Raw genomic sequence first — 17519 nt, forward strand, 5'->3', positions numbered from 1 at the left:
GTTTATATCATATTTCCAACATGTTAGTTGGTACAAACAAAATTTGTTTGGCATATGTCTGAATTACTCCCTTTTGGATTTATGCAATATACTGAAACCAAACCTGAGAATAGAGTCCTGAAGATCCCACAGCATTCTTGTAAGCGTAATTCATGGATCCTGTATGACAGTTCTAGAACAGGGATCCCCAAACTCAGTCCTGGAGGGCTGGTGTCCTGCAGAGTTCAGCTCCAACCCCAATTAAACACTAGCCTGACTACATCAGACTTCGTACTTCCGCTCAATTTCATTTCGCTTCTGTACTCAGTCTGATATAGCAGTTTATCTCCGGCTCCGCAGCAGCTGGGCCAACCAGCTAATAGAGGGCGGGCTGAGAGCCGTTACGTAGACGCTAAGCGCCGAATTTAAGATTGTAGTTTAGGTGAGGGAAATCTAAAACGACAGCGGACATGGAGACACGGGATGCTATTCGCTCTGTTGTGGAGAATATTCCCGGTATTTGCCAACTGAAGCCCGAACAAGAAGATGGTGATGTTGTGGCCCTACTCCCGACAGGTTTTGGGAAAAGTTTAATTTATCAACTAACTGTTACCGATCGTCAGCGAGAAACTGGGGAGGTCAAAGTTCGGCAAGGCGATAATTGTGGATGCGTAGATTTACTTCACATAATCTGCAAAAGTCATTCACAGCCATCTTCACTCCGGTATTTCGCTGGATGGTTTTGTTTTCGCCGCATACCTGTGTTTACAGCGGAAGTTCGAGGCGGCTGAGCCGGCTCATAACATATGTCATAACCAACCGTTATGTGATTGGCTTAGGGGTACACCAATGATTTTAAACTTCAGACAAGCGCCCGCCCACGAGAAAGTAAACGCGTGTCAATTTTGCCCTTCCAGACTCTGACTACGAAGCAAAGCGAAGTAGCGGAGTTTGATATTACCAGGCTAATTAAACACACCTGAACAAGCTAATCAAGGTCTCACTATGCTAGAAACTTGCAGGCATTTGTGTTTTGGCAGGTTGGTGCCAAACTCTGCAGGACACTGGCCCTTCAGGATAAAGTTTGGAGACCCATGTTCTAGAACAACATTCCCATCTACTATTTAGATTTTAGAGTCAGGGATGGGATTGGGTCTGGAGCAGGAGTGCCCAGTTCTGCTTCTGGAGGGCCTGCAGAGTTTAGCTCCAACCTGCCAAAACACTCCGGCCTGGAAGTTTTGATTAATCCTGAAAGCCTTGATTAGTTGGTTCAGGTGTATTTAATTAGAATTTGAGCTAAACTCTGCAGGATATTGGCCCTCCAGGATCAGGGGCCTCATGTATAAACGTTGGGTACGCACAAATAAATATAAATGTGCATACTCAATTTCCCACGTACATATTGGGATTTATAAAAAAAAAACTTAGCGTAAATATGTGCGCACTGTACGGGAACTCTAGACCGTGCGTACACACTCTTTTACTGGCGTAATAGCGAATTAATGATTTCAGACTCTCTTTTCCTTTCAATGTACACATTTATATTAAATATTCTGCTGATTAATGGAGTTAACCATTGACATTACATAAAGTCATTATTCAAAAGTTAAACAAAACATATGAATTTAGATATTTAGACGTATTTGTAGTGAATGCGCTGTTTTTTGATCACTTTTCTTGTTGCATGCTGTTTTAATGACAGCACAGTAATGTTTCTTTAAACTGCAGATCTCATGTTAAGTGAAAATATTTTTAGCAAAAACATCAACGATATGCCACTTACTTCGATAGTGTGGCAGACACTGCTGGATTCGGTGGTCGAACGGTCCATTGGCAAGTTTAAATAGGTCCGATTATATTAGCCTATACTGCACAACCAGGCTGCACGGAGGTGTTTATTTCGCGTGAAGGCAGACTTCTTCTGCGATCTTCAGAACATTTTGAAAATAGCATTGTGATTAAAGGATAGAATCTGAAGTAAAGAATATTTTGTCAGTGAAGCCGCATCAGACAATTATGTAGCCTACACTTATTTACACACACCGTAGCCTATTTCTAATTCTACTATAGCCTATTTAAATATCCTAAAACATCTGATTTGTTTAAAACAATTATATAGCCTACTGCTTTGGCCAGTGGAAAAGAAAGAGATCCATTCTATTCTAAAAAGATTCTCTGAGAAGTATATTATACAATTTTATTTTGATATATTTATTCGAAAACAACACAAGGACAGTGAATGATTTTTAGCAATGTAATTTACCATTCAAATAAAATTTTTAGTCCGAATGTCATATTTAACTAACATCTTGTACCTTTGACGGTGTTAAACATGGTGTCAGGTGGATGGGAATATGTATGGAAATTATATGCAGATGAGGTTATGCATCATAAAACTAGGCGTTGTAAGCTCCATATATGGTGATTTTGGGGAGGAGACACATGTACGCACAATCTTCTGCTGACAGGGATTTACACTGAACAAAATTATAAACGCAACACTTTTGTTTTTGCCTCCATTTTTCATGAGCTGAACTCAAAGATCTAAGACTTTTTCTATGTACACAAAAGGCCTATTTCTCTCAAATATTGTTCACAAATCTGTCTAAATCTGTGTTAGTGAGCACTTCTCTTTTGCCGAGATACTCCATCCATCTCACAGGTGTGGCATATCAAGATGCTTATTAGACAGCATGATTATTGCACAGGTGTGCCTTAGGCTGGCCACAATAAAAGGCCACTCTATAATGTGCAAAATCGTACGCCAAATCTAGCTTTTGTGCATACGTACACTTTTAGGATGAAATTTACGGAAAGTTTTATACATGAGGCCCCAGGACTGGACACCACTGGTCTTAAGCAACATGATCATCATTTCTCTCTGATGATATGCTTAGATCATGGCCACTGACAGTAGGTGTGGTAGGGTTGGAAGATGAAAATTGTCAGGTGCAAGGATTGGGAATTAAAGGTTGGAATAGCATTTAAAGCTGAAGATTGTTAAAATACAGGGATTTGGGATTAAAGGGATAGTTCACCCAAAAAGGAAAATTATGTCATTAATTACTCATCCTTGTGTCATTCCAAACCCGTAAGAACGTTCATCTTCGGAACACAAATTAAGATATGTTTGATGAAATCCAAGAGCTTTCTCATTTTCTATAGACTGCAACACAACATCCAAGGCCCAGAAAGGTAGCAAGTACATCATTAAAATAGTCCAAGAGACATCAGTTGTACGATAATACTTTTTGTGCACTAAGAAAACAAAAATAACAATTGTATTAAACACTTTCTGAATAAATTATGGACTGAATTATTTAATGAAAGCATTTACATTTTTGGGTGAACTAACCCTTTAAGAGTCAAGATTAGACCTAGATATTGGAGTTAAATGTTAAACTGAATCTTATAGGTTAGGGTTGGGTTAGATTCAGGATGGGGTGTCAGGGGCAGGGTTAAGAGCTAATAGGCTTGTTTGAGATGAGCAAAATCCACGCAGAACCGATCACCGGTGATCACCGCGAGGTGCATGAAGGTTAGAAAAGTGTCCAAGTTACGTCCGCCTTGCTCTGATGTCATGCTGATGTGTGCCAAAAAACTCTCGCAACGGCGAGTGTCGGATTGAGCAGTCGCGCGCAGTTGCTCTCCACCGACTGCGCTGATCAAAAGCATGATGGGAAACGACTGACTGACGACACAGCTTAATGCTCATTGGTTCAGACAACCGTGATGCTGCGTTCTCTTCTAAAATGTTTTATTTTTTTAATCTGATTTCATGCTATTATGTATTTAAATTGTGCATCAATATTCCCAAACACTATGACAGTGCGATCTCTGTGCGAGATGTGATTGTTGTCATAGTTTTTATAAAAATCTAAAATACATGTTTGAATTAAAATAAAAATGGATGATAAATACGCCTTTCGTATGGAATTAAATAGCAAGCACTTTGAGTGTCTTGTTCATCATATTTATATTCATATAAAAGCAACAGAACTGAAATTATATCATGTTTATCAGCAGCACAGTGTGTGAGTGAGAATAACGCGATCTCTGCCTTTGATCTCGTAGTTATCTGTTCCACTTCGAGAGCTCAGAACTGTCCGTCTTGACTGCACTTATTTCACTCCTCCCCTCACTGCAGCCGCCTACTCTCGCCTACATTTCAGGCAAGGCGCATCTCAAACAAGCCTACTTCCAACCCTGATACAACACACCTGCCTGTAATTATCAAGTGACCCTGAACACCTTGATTAACTGGTTTGGGTGTGTTTAATTGGAGCTGGAGCTGAAATCTGTAGGAGAATAGCAGCGTTGGAGATCCCTGAGTCAGAAGAGGGAAATTCAAGTTGTTTTAGGCAGAGCTTCTCATTCCTGTTCAGCAACTCTGCCCCAGCACACCTGTTTGCAATTATCAAGATCCTAAGTAGTTGGTTCAGGTGCAGTTGATTAGGATCTGAGAAAAACTTTGCTGGAGGACAGATCCAGGAACTTGAATGAATACCACCAGTTTTAGAAACTCACTCCTGGAGGGCTGGTGTCCTGCAGAGTTTAGCTCCAGCCCTAATTAAACAGAACTGAACCAGCTAATCAAGGTCTTACTAGGCATGCTAGAAATCTACAGGCAGGTTGGAGCTAAACTCTGCAGGACACTGGCCCTCCAGGATCAAGTTTGGAGACCCATGGGTTTACTGATAGAGTTAAGACAGGGGTATCCAATCCTACTCCAAGAGGCACACTATCCAGCAGAGTTTAGCTTTAGCCCTAAATAAACACACCTGAACCACCTAATCAAGGTCTTTATGCTCATTGGAAACTTTCCAGGCTAAACTCTGCAGGAAAGTGGCCCTCCAGGAGCAGGATTGGACCCCTGGGTTGGGACTAGGCTTCAGAACTAACCAAAGATGTTGATCCAGGAGCACAGTCTAACTGGCAAAATCACAGTCATCTTGAATAACATTCAATACTCCTCTGATGAGACCACATGATTTTATTGTTTATAGTAATGATATAAAGGCTATTAATGTGACTCCTTCTTCACCCTTGTTTACATGTTAAGCAAGCAACAGTATGCATACAAGAATTGTACAAAAAAAAAAAAAAAGTCTGTAACAGAGTTGGATCTCACTTTTCTGTAATTGTATATTTTAAATTAAATAGTTAATGCATTCTTTGACTTCATTGAACATTTTATGTGACCAACGTCAACAAGTTAAAGCTTTGCTTGAACTTGACTAGTTTCATTATGGTCAAAAGCGGCATTAGTGTAACCGTTTTCATGCAGGTTATCGTTATCGCTCTTGACCTTCTCCTCCATTTTTATAACACCTTCCGTGTCTGTATGTTTCTCCCATGCCATGCCAAAGTCTCCCAAATCCTAAGAGAAGCAGAGAAAGGTTGAGTTTGCATTCAAAACACTCAAATTCACAAATTCACAGTCTAACTGATGCTCTTCACCTCTTTGTCTTCACTAAAGTCTGTGTGCCTGGATTTATCAGAGCAGAAGCAGATGACGTCCTTCATTGATCGAGTCAGTCCTGGCTTTATCTTTTTGGGATCCATTGGCCCTGTAGACACCAGAATGACAGTTTTACAATACTTTCTCAAGATTGAATCCTCCCTCAGTTCAACAAGACCATTTATTGAATCAAAAACCAGTTCCTCTAGATAGCTTAAAAGAAGAATTTTCAGGTGCAAGGATTGGGAATTAAAGTGTGGAATAACGTTTAAAGCTGAAGATGGTTAAGATTCAGTGATTTGGGATTAAAGAGATAGTTCACCCAAAAATGAAAATTCTGTCATTAATTACTCATGCTCATGTTGTTCCAAACCCTTAAGACCTTCGTTCATCTTGAACACAATTTTTGATGGAATCTGAGAGCTCTCTGACCCTCCCACAGACACCAAGGATGTTTCCACGATCAACGCACAGAAAGGCAGTAGGACATCGGTAAAATAGTCCAAGTGATATCAGAGGTTCAACCGTAATTTTTCGAAGCTACGAGAATGCTTTTTGTGTGCAAAGAAAACAATAATAACATAATTTATTCAACAATTCTTCTCCTCATGTTACCGTCTTCCGCCATTTCCGCCACTACGTTCCGAAATGGCAGAAGACAGTAACCAATCTCCTTGCGACGTTTCTGTGCACTGATCATGGTAATATCCTTCCTGTCTATGGAGGGTCTGACAGCTCTCAGGTTCCATCAAAAATATTTTAATTTGTGTTCCGAAGATGAACAAAGGTCTTACGGGTTTGGAACGACATGAGGGTGAGTAATTAATGACAGAATTTTCATTTTGGGCTGAAAATGGGCTAACTCTTTAATGTTTCTGATGTCAGGGTGAATTTGTTAAGAGGATTGTCCAAAGTGTTGATATTAAGTTTGCCGTGCTTCAAACGTTTGCTACACAGAACTTTGAATTCTCCCACCTCCACTTGAAAATAACCATTGTCATCTTGACAGTGACTTCAAACAATGCTTTATGTTAAAGTCAGAACTGATCGATCTGCCCAAACGTTATTAGCCAAAATACTGCATGTTAGCTTGCTTATTTTGCTCAAGAGCATGATCTGTGTTATACTAACAAGAAACGATGCTCCTAACCACAAGTCAAGAGCTGTAGTTCCAACCAGAGAACTTTTTTGCAATGCTGTTTTGTGAATGTTTAGTGAAACCATGGTTTTGGGAAACACTGAATCATTGACCTATGTTAGTAATGATAACGGAACTTGCAACTGTTTTTGGTGCAAGAAACCTTGACTAACATTATATGTGTAGCAATAAATGTATGACCCCTTTAAAATAACTTTGTTTGATTTTACAGTTCTCATTAGCTTCTGCGGAATGCATTGTCCCTTCAATGAGACCAGCAGTTCTTTTCATTGTTAGACAGTCTATAACTCGAAGTGTTTTGTTGCTGCCAGCTAATGAAATGTTGCTCTCACCCGTCAGCAGTGTGATGAGTAGACCTGCTGCTACAGTGCCAATAAAGCCCACTGCACTATAGTACAGATAGGACATGGAGTACCATGAATCAGCCAGCCAATACCTGAACACAAGACAGAGATACCTTATAATGAAAGTGCATTACTACAGCATGATTGCATTTGTACTATCATATTATATTATACAAAAAAAAAAGATTAATCAAATAAATGTATTCATTTCTTGTAGATAAAAGGGTGCTGACTGTCAGAAAATGGGTAATTTTTACTCATCTGTGATCACTTTTATAGAATTTCCATTCTTTTTTCTAGGATAACTGAGTTATCTTAACTTGTACCCCATGAAATGGTTTGACAAACACAATTTTCTTTCCACAAAAATGAGGTCTTAAAATGGTTTTAAAGTACTCTGACTCCAGGAGAATGGTAGAAGCACATTGCACCTGTCAGAGGTGAGAGCGCTCGCAGTGACTGATGTCTGGTTGGATCCATCAGCTGTGAGATTGAAGTTACAGCCTGCAGTGTTGAGTTCGAGTGGACGTGTGTTATTGCTGGGTGCTGGATAAATGAAAGCCCCCACACCGACCCAGAACGAGAGAGCGATGCCCACGGTCAGACCCCCAACTGCCCCCTAAAGAGAAAACCACAAATCACAGAGGATGAGAACTATATTAACATAGGTGATGAACAAATTAAAAATGTATTAATGTTTTTACTTTTTTTGTCTGATCTTGAATAGTATGCACATTATAGTCAACATGCAACATTTTATATTGGTATTGGTATTCCTAATAGTGACATTATTTATACCCTTATACATTAATATCAATATTAGCACAAAACCTTCAGGCTTCTGCTAGAAAGCTGAAGATGAAGAGGAACTTCATCTTTCAGCACGACAACAACCCAAAGCATACATCAAAATCAACAAAAGAATGGCTTCACCAGAAGAAGACTGAAGTTTTGGAATGGCCCAGCCGGAGCCCAGACCTGAATCCGATTGAAAATCTGTGGGGTGATCTGAAGAGGGCTGTGCACAGGACATGCCCTCGCAATCTGACAGATTTGGAGCATTTTTGCAAAGAAGAATGGGCAAATATTGCTAAGTCAAGATGTGCCATGCTGATAGACTCGTACCCAAAAAGACTGAGTGGTGTAATAAAATCAAAAGGTGCTTCAACAAAGTTTAGTAAGGGTGTGCTACTAAACCACAAATGCAACCCATGCAACCACATTATTTTAGTTTTTTATTTTTACTCCCCCTTTCCTAAAAGGTTTCAGTTTGTTTTTTTAATTGAATTGTACAGGTTATAGTTTACATTAAATGTGGAAAAAGTTCTGAAATTATTTATCTTGGTCTCATTTTTTTACATCACAGAAACCTGTCATTTTAACAGGGGTGTGTAGACTTTTATATCCACTGTATCTACTGACTCTCAGAGTAGACTGTTAGGGTAGGTTTAGGGTTAGTAGAATAAGTTGGCATGTATTTGCAAAGTTTCTCATAGTCAATATGTTGTATGCTGTGGACCCATCAAAATAAAGTTTTTGAAGTTATTAAGCAGAGAGTCAACTAATACTCTAACTAATGACTGCTAGTTGACATGTAGTTGCAAAGTTACTCACTGTTAGTAGAATGTCTAAAGTGAACTATCGAGTGTTACTGAAAATTATAGAGAGAGAGAGAGAGAGAGAGAGAGTATATATATAAAAATTTGAGCCAACTTAAAATTTTAAGGCAACCAGCTTCAGCAGATTTTTGAGTTTTCTCAACATGTCGTTTTAAGTTTATACAACAAAAATTTGAGAATCTCCCACAAAAATAAGTTGAACAAACTCAAAAATCTGCTGAAGATGGTTGCCTTAAAATTTTAAGTTGCCTCAACTATTTTTTTACAGTGTATATATATATATATATATATATATATATATATATATATATATATATATATACAGTATATAGATAGATAGATAGATAGATAGATAGATAGATAGATAGATAGATAGATAGATAGATAGATAGATAGATAGATAGATAGATAGATAGATAGATAGCTTTAATATACAATGCATTATAAAATACTAATTAAGAAATTATTCAAAAACATTTTTAATAATTACCTATAACATTTAAAATGTGAAATTAGGAGTCTTTATAAAACATTAAATATTGTAAAAATTGACAAAATTGTAAAATATATATTAAATAAATAAAAGTAAAATAAATAAATAAAAAATAAACATTCCAAACATTCCATTGTTCAGTCCAACAATTTGTTATTCATGACAACTCTGGTATGAAAGTTTAGATCAACCTTTAGATTAGTGACAGGAAACAGGATTCCCAGAGAAAACAGGCCCAGCATTGGGCCGCCGCACATGCCGTGGATACTGAGGGCCGCCTAAGGCACAAGAGGAAAAAGACGCTCAGTGACAGGAAATTATGCAGGAACAGATAATCTCAGCCCATATGAGAATCACATGATACCTGCACAATTCCTCCCATATATGATGCAGCCACGGCCATAGTAGTGCAGGCCACACCAAACACCACACCTGAGCATCAGCACACAGTCAGAAGTGTTATTAATATTTAGTTCTCTCCAAGTCAAGCATCACTATTGCTTTTCTTTATAATTAGTGTTATTTATTTATTTGTTTATTTAACTGGATGTGCACTTGTAGTATACTTCAAATCTTCAAAGTACAAAAAAACTGTATTTGCAGATAATAGAAGATTAATGAAATAAAAGTCCACTTAAGTGTACATAGAGTAAATTTCCATGACTATATTTCTATACTATAAACACTTAAATACATTTGACAACCATACTAAAGCACATGTAAAGCAATTGATTATAAAGTCATTTTAACTAGCCTTATATCTGAATATATTTAAAATATGCTAAACATTGCATTTAGTTTAGTTGCATTTAGTTTGCACTGAAGTATGTTATTTATTTGATTATTTCCATAATAAGCACTCTTTTGCTAAAGTCTGGCCTCCAAGATCAATCAAATCTGTAAATGTCATCCATTTAAGGTGAACTAGTGTTATCATCCTTTGCTGGGCAAAGTGCCAAGTGTTTAACTTCTACAGTTTCAAGACCAACTTTATACAGTTGCCTTTGGTTGTTTTGGTTCACTCCGCCTTTTGTTTGACCTACTTCTGCCTGTTAAAAGCATCAGAGCCTTCTTAGAAAAATCAGGAGACCCAATGATCTGATGCGCTTTCATTTCTGCCCATATAGAGTGGCAGAATGAACAGACTTTTTCATCTTGCTGTGACTCATAATAATGTACTGATGCCATATGACAGAATCAGTATTCTGATTATGAGCGTATCCTCTTTTAATGTCTTGAACACGCTGGATGTATTTACACAGAGCTTTGCTGATCCAGTTGGCCGCTCGGTTGGACAGATCTTTAAAACACTGGCTCACAAAGTCCTCATACGTCACCGTGGCCAAAGCATTGATACTGGCAGCTACTGTGCTGAAAAACAGAAACAGAACATGATGTCTCCTTTTATAGGTCAGATGTTTTGCTCAGATAAATATACGTGAAAAACCATTTAAAGGAAGGTCGTCCAAAAATGAAAGTTCTGTCATTGTTTTCTGTCTAACTATCGTCAGCATTTCTTCGAATTCCAGAAATTAATAATGCAACCTTTGACTGTCTTCTGAAATCTGTTTAACCCTCGTGTTGTGTTCCAGTTATTCTTTCCCCCAAAAATGCTAGTTAAAGTTATCAAATTGGTCTAAATCTTAGTGATTTTGCTCACACAGGGTATATAACTTCCTAAAAAATTGGATTTTGTTTCCCTCACGTTGTTGCACTTGTGGTGTTCCCAGTCAAAAATGACTGGCCTACAAAAAATGTTCTTGTGAGTTTCTCATTACCGCAGATTGGATTCAATATTTTTGCCAATTTGTTTTCACCATCAATTAGCACAAGTTTTGTGTTTCTTTTCGGAACGGATTGGTCGCTCAAAAACATGTGCATAAGATCAACTCAATGAGGCCTACGATCAGTCACTTAGAAGAAGAAATACGAAACCTGAACACATGTTAACTGAAAAAATGAAAGATTCCAAGATTTGGTGAAAATATAGCATGATGATAGATTTACAAGGCTGGTCATTTTTGACCAGGAACACCAAATTAGGTAATAAATAATTTAAATAACATGACTCCCAATTACCAGAGGTATATAGCTACACTGTAAAAAGTGATAAGTTGACTTAACTTAAAAAAATTGAGGAAACCCGTTGCCTTAAAATTATTAAATAAATAATAATTTAAAAATAATTTAAGTGAACAATTATTTTTTTTATTTATTATTATTTACTTAATAATTTTAAGGCAACGGGTTCTCAATTGTTTTAAAGTTAAGTCAACTTATCACTTTTTACAGTGTACAGGAAATTTAAATTCTAAAAAAAAAAAAAAAAAACGTCTTCATAATTAAACATTGTATTCAGGGTCTACATACATTTAAGTAAATTCATTTTAGATTTAAATTAAACTCTATTACAACATTTAGTTTCTATTATCACATATATTATTGTGAACTTTGACATAAATTGAAAATCACTGAGGGACAAAATGAACTTTACCTCAGCGTTCCACTGAACGCACACGCGACAAATAAGCCTGGCAGTCCTGGAAACGCACCGAGAATTTCCATCACAAAATATGGCATGAGCTGAGATAAAAATGGATACGCTAATGTTAGGTGTGTGAGCAACAGTAGCAATGCTTACCTTAGCAAGCACCACTAATAATACTGCTAAAAAAAATGACTCTGAACCGCTGACAGGGACATGAGGATGTTTCAATGTTAGATTCCGATTACAATGTCATAGAGGTTATTTCAAATAGATGTATGGAGATCATCACCTGGTCTGGAGCAGAGACCAATCCAGCCGACCAGGGGTCACAGCGAGAGTAAAACGCATACATGATCAGACCAGAAACCACAGCACAGAACAGAATGATCCACAGACCCAGCAGATTCAGATACAGAGCCCTGAGAAAAACAAACAATAAACTCCAAAATAAGAGCATTTTCTCAGTTTTTGTTTTTTTTTGCAGTCTATTTGTTTTTAAAATCAGGGATGTAAAAAGCAGTAGAAGTGGAGAAGAATTTGTGTTTAAGTTAAAGTATGGGTCCTGATGCTGTGCTTTGGTTGTTGTGGGCAAATTTGTTAAAAAATGGCGACAGATGAACATGAAATTGTGCGGCTGGGTTCAAGCAGACTAATCGCTGGAGACTTCCTGCATACATAATCAAAGAGAAGTCTATCATTTTCAATTGTACTAAAGTATTGAAGAGTAAAAGTAAACTAGTTAAGGTATCTTTGATGGACAAACTTTGTAAAGCAACCTGTTTTTTGTACAAAATTTTAAAATGTTCTCAATGTCCTGACTAGGTCAGATACTATTGAAGACGGCAGGCTGAAACCAGTATTCTGAAACCTGTTGACTGCCATTTTATTGGAGTTTAGAATAAAACTGGTAACACTTTACTTAAAGCCTTTATGTGTATAATACATTATAAAAGTAGTTTTAATTCATTAATAATGCCTTGCAATGCTCCTTATAATGCACTGTACAATCTCATGAATAATTGTACTATGCATTTTAAATTTGGTTATAATTATTTATGACAAGATATAATGCATGACAACGCACATTATGATTAGTTACTGTATAATACATTATATCCTTTAATAACCCTTTATAATTTATTATAAATAGAGGCCTCAAGTAAAGTGTTACCTTTTGTACTTTGAAGACATAAATTATATTTTAAAGAGTAAAAAAAAAAAAAAAAAAGAGATTTCCATGGAAACGTATCTGAGTAAATATACAAAAGTAAGAGTAGGCCTATAATTATTCAGATTAAACGATATTCAAATACACTTACGCATTTGGAAAATATAAAAGATATAAAAATTGTAAAAAGTGATAAGTTGACTTAACTTAAAGAAATTGAGGAAACCCGTTGCCTTAAAATTATTAAGTAAATAATAATAAAAAAAATAATAAAAAATTAAAAAAGTTAAGTGAACTTGACAATTCACTTAACTTATTTTTTTCAGTTATTATTTACTTAATAATTTTAAAGCAACGGGTTTCCTAAAAATTTTTAAGTTAATTCAACTTATCACTTTTTACAGCGTGACACAGGTATATATTTTTCAGTACATACTTTTCATTTCTTGACACATTATGTATAATTTACATTTCAAGAAACAAAATATAAATTTTACCAACGAATAATTAATTTTATAAGGTATTACAACTGCTCGACTACATGCTGTTAATGATGCAAAATGGGCAGATAATTTAATTTGTATAAACACACACATGTTTTTATTATAATTAGTAATAATTTAATTTGTTTATTTTTTTTTTTTTCTTCTTTTTTTCCAATCTGGTCAAAATGTGTTAACAGGGATCATTAAATGTGTGCTCACCAGCGTGCATGACCTTCTGTTTTGCAAGAGATGCATCTCTGGATGGTTGATTGGTTTACTCCATAGACGCCCAACCAAGTGAAGGTGCCTCCTACAGTGAGCGTCCAGAACGTGTGTCGCCTCAGTGGACTAATGTCAAAGCTGGAAACAATGGTGCACAAAAGTATTATAACATATCACAAAGTGTCAGTGTTCACATTTATTCACTGATGCTGGTGTATAAATCAATATTTATTCTAATAAAATAGTTGTGCTTTTATTTTTGTTACGTATGGCATGAGTAGATTAAGTGTATGCCTGCACACACGTACTCAAAGACATCCATTCTGCCTCCAGAGCGAGCTGTGCTCCAGGCAGACTCGATCCCTCCCGCTCGACTCGCACCCTGGATCAGCACCGTGAGAAACCCCACCACCATCACCACCATCTGGAAGGCATCTGTCCAGACGACAGCCTTCAGCCCACCCTAAACACACACACACACACACACACACTGGCACTGTTTATGCTGTTTCTGTCTGATCACCAGCCACAGAGGCCATCAGAACGGCTCATTCACAAAACATTAAACATTTAGCTCAGAATTACATATACAGTAATATTTCAACAGTTCGTTCACACACTTCGTGTTTTCTCATGAAACACATAATAACTTTCTAGATGGAACAATATCAGAATTACTAATCGTTTCCCAAATTTGTCTTAAAAGTAGTTGGCTCATCTGACACTTCAGGAATACCTAAATTAAGTTTTATGTTTTTGCTATTTTCATATAAACAGGATATTGGAAATTATTACTTTTCCCATTTTTAATTTACTGTTTATATATAACATATAGACAATATAATCACTTGTGGAGACAATTTAAAAAAACATAACTTTTTTTTTCATGACAAAACAAGATGTGTTAATAAGAATATTGATTAAATGTAGCATTCACATTTTTAGACAACATAAGAATTCAATAATGAGTTATTGGGTTTAAATAGAAGTGTCTTAACAGAAACCATAATTACAATCAATCATAACCAAATTAATAATCATAAGTTTTCCATAATCATAATTACACTGATAGTTAGTGTGAAACCAGTTTATATCTGAATTTAGCATCGCTTACCAATGTACAGTAAAAAGTGCAGACAATGCCAGTGGCAAATATGGATCCCCAAAGATCGAATCCTGTCACTGATGACGAAAAAAAATACAGATCTGTGTTTATGTAATTGACATTCTGTGTGAATGACTCTTATATTTATAATATCTGTAATAATTTCTGTAGTTGCATCTATAATTACAGTTGACCCTACCTCTGCCCCTTAAACCTAACCATTGCATCAAACCCATCCCTAAATTGACCCATATCCCACCTCAATAGCAGAAAAAGTGATTTGAAGATTTAAGATTTGAAGTGCACTTCTTTTTCACAATGGCTCCCTTATTCAACAACCCCCACAGGCTGATGTCAAAGGGTTAATTTCCCCCCACAATATCTGTGTGATGAATGCAGACTGACCTTGATTGAGAGCTAAAGCGGGAGCATAAACTACCACAGCAGTGTACAGAATCTGAAGAGGTAAATACAGAACAATCAGCATTACAGCTGAACAAAAACCAAACAACAAACGATTAAATATGTGTTTGAACATCCAATGCCACTCACCGTCTGAATGATATAAATTAGTGTGGCTGCAACTCGAACAAGCTTACAAAACCGCAACTCCAAATACTGTGAGAAGAAACAAATCAGAACAAATCTGTGTCATGCTGGAGGGCCCCAACCTGCATAACTACAGCTGACACGGCCTTTGGGATTTATTACTAAAGTCATGACCTCCAAAAAGCTCCCAGCAACATCTGACCAACTTCATCCTACCTCAAAACTTCATTTCTGTCCACTGGAGTAGATACAGTATGTGTTATATTGATGATTTTGATATGGTAATATTTGTATGATACAATAACTTAGCGAAACCTACTTTGATGACAAAGCAAATCTGAAATATATACGTATCCGTACCTCGTATGTACTGGTGATGCCTGATCTGTAAAACACAGGCAGGAAGAGCTCAGCGGTAAAAAACACCACAAACGTGTAGGCAATCCCAAAGATGACATAAGAGGCCCCGTATCTGTACACATCTGACGGGGCCCCGATCACTGTGACCGCAGACATGAAGCTGGCGGTGAGAGAAAGGGCCACCGGCCCGCAGGACATCTCACGGCCCCCAACCAGAAACTCTTTAGACAAAGCTTTCTTCCTCTCTTTGATAGCGAAGAAAACCCCGATACCAGAGGAGACCACGAACAGAGAGGCGAACACCACATAGTCCCCAACCTGGAAGGTCCCCGCTGTGTGACTTTTGTCCTCCATGCTTGAGGCAGAATCTGCTCAAACTGGTAGTGTGGCTCCAGTATCTCCAGCTCAGACACCTCACATGCTAATCATGTTAATCATTGAGGTTTTAACAGGTTAAAAATGCTTATGAGTTAAGACATGGGACGAGGGGTCATATTAGTTATTATATCACTCACGATTGTCCTCATGAATTTCCACTCAGGGATCTGTCTATCTATCTATCTATCTATCTATCTATCTGTCTGTCTGTCTGTCTGTCTGTCTGTCTATCTGTCTGTCTATCTATCTATCTATCCCTACATACTAACATACCATCAAAGAGAGGAAGAAGTTATAAGTTATATTATATTATATTACATTGGATATAAGGAATGGTGACTGTCAAAAGATGTTATATTTTACTTGTGGTAAAGTTATAATGTGGTTCATTATTACTCTCACTGATGATGATTAACTGGCGATGTGCTTTAGTGGTGTTTGTGATAGTTTGTCATCCATGAAACTCTAGTTAATCCTGATACACACACTGCTGACAAAGTGGTTGAACAGAACAACAAAAAAAAAGTAATAACACAAACGCTGTTTTTGCTTTTTTTTATTTGACAGATGTGATCACGTTAAAAACTTGGGAAATGGTTTCAAATCCATTTGCATTGAAGACCATCGCATTATTATAGTGTGAATACAGGTGAAGTGGAAGCCCGTTTATTATGGCCATTTAACATACACTGTAAAAAATGATTGTGATTTTAACAGTAAAAAACTGTAAAATACCACAGTAATAACCTGTTAAATGATTAAGAGTAAGTTTCCTTACTATATACAGTGAATAACTGTAATAGATCTAACCTTTGTTTTCGAGAAAGTAGCCTCAGAGTCGACACTCATAGACTGTGTCTGAAACCACTCCCTACACCCTCATTCACTAGTCCTACATTACTTCACTATATAGTCCACTAGACAGAGTGATTGAGAACATATGAGTGAATTCAGACACTGATGAACACCTGCTGTTAACAAACACAATCACTGAAGGAAAGAACAAGAAACAAAACTACAACTGACATACAGCCACAGCCTTAAATGAAATCAACTGAAATAAAACAGCAGAGGATGATTAAACAACTCCACAAACAGCAGCTCCACTTATTACTAACCAGTTTGACTTCATTTCTGTCATATATCTACGAATTAACAGAGGTTTATATTTTATTTCAAATGTTTTGTTTTATCTCACCATTTTGGCGATCAGTGGTTGCTTTTGTTATGCTCTTGACCCTTGACTCTTTGAGGTTAGTTTTTCTTTGGCTGTTATGACTGCGTTTGTAAACACATTAGTTATGACAAGAAAAGCCAAGAGTGTTTGTAGTTTTGGTTAAAACTTAAAAGTGGTGATCATCTTCTAATGACCTGGATCGCTGATCTCAGTTAGTGTCGAACAATGTGGGTGATTTGTAATTAATTTCATATTGGCTATGGTAATAATATTACTCCACAAGTTAAGCTGACAAACCATTATGAAAGAATTTAAAACCTTTTATGCACAAAACCTTCAGAGTTACAGCATCATTTAGAAACACACAGACATCAGGAATCAGCACATGAACCTCAACAATGGTGACTATTAATAATAAAAAAAAACAATTCATGCTGCAAAGCATGCTGGGTGCCAGTACAAAACTCCCAGAATGCACTGCAGCATGAATAAATTATGCAGCTGAATGTTCTTAATATTTTCTTTATTTGCT

The 17519-nt window shown here is 36.8% G+C and overlaps 1 protein-coding gene across 1 annotated transcript; it reads right to left on the reverse strand.

The window, feature by feature from the left end:
- Nucleotides 1-4964: 4964 nt before the first annotated feature.
- Nucleotides 4965-15792, reverse strand: slc5a12 (solute carrier family 5 member 12). Its single transcript, XM_058767111.1, has 15 exons — nt 15433-15792; nt 15076-15141; nt 14929-14980; nt 14533-14600; nt 13727-13881; nt 13416-13556; nt 11833-11962; nt 11550-11638; nt 10314-10426; nt 9420-9487; nt 9247-9333; nt 7375-7562; nt 6932-7035; nt 5440-5549; nt 4965-5359 (listed from the first exon to the last, which is right to left on the reverse strand). Exons 1-15 carry the CDS (start codon nt 15784-15786, stop codon nt 5195-5197), a joined length of 1890 nt encoding a protein of 629 aa, XP_058623094.1. The 5' UTR covers nt 15787-15792; the 3' UTR covers nt 4965-5194.
- Nucleotides 15793-17519: the final 1727 nt, after the last annotated feature.

Source organism: Onychostoma macrolepis, chromosome 25, assembly GCF_012432095.1.
Source record: "Onychostoma macrolepis isolate SWU-2019 chromosome 25, ASM1243209v1, whole genome shotgun sequence".
Classification (NCBI taxonomy): Eukaryota; Metazoa; Chordata; class Actinopteri; order Cypriniformes; family Cyprinidae; genus Onychostoma; species Onychostoma macrolepis.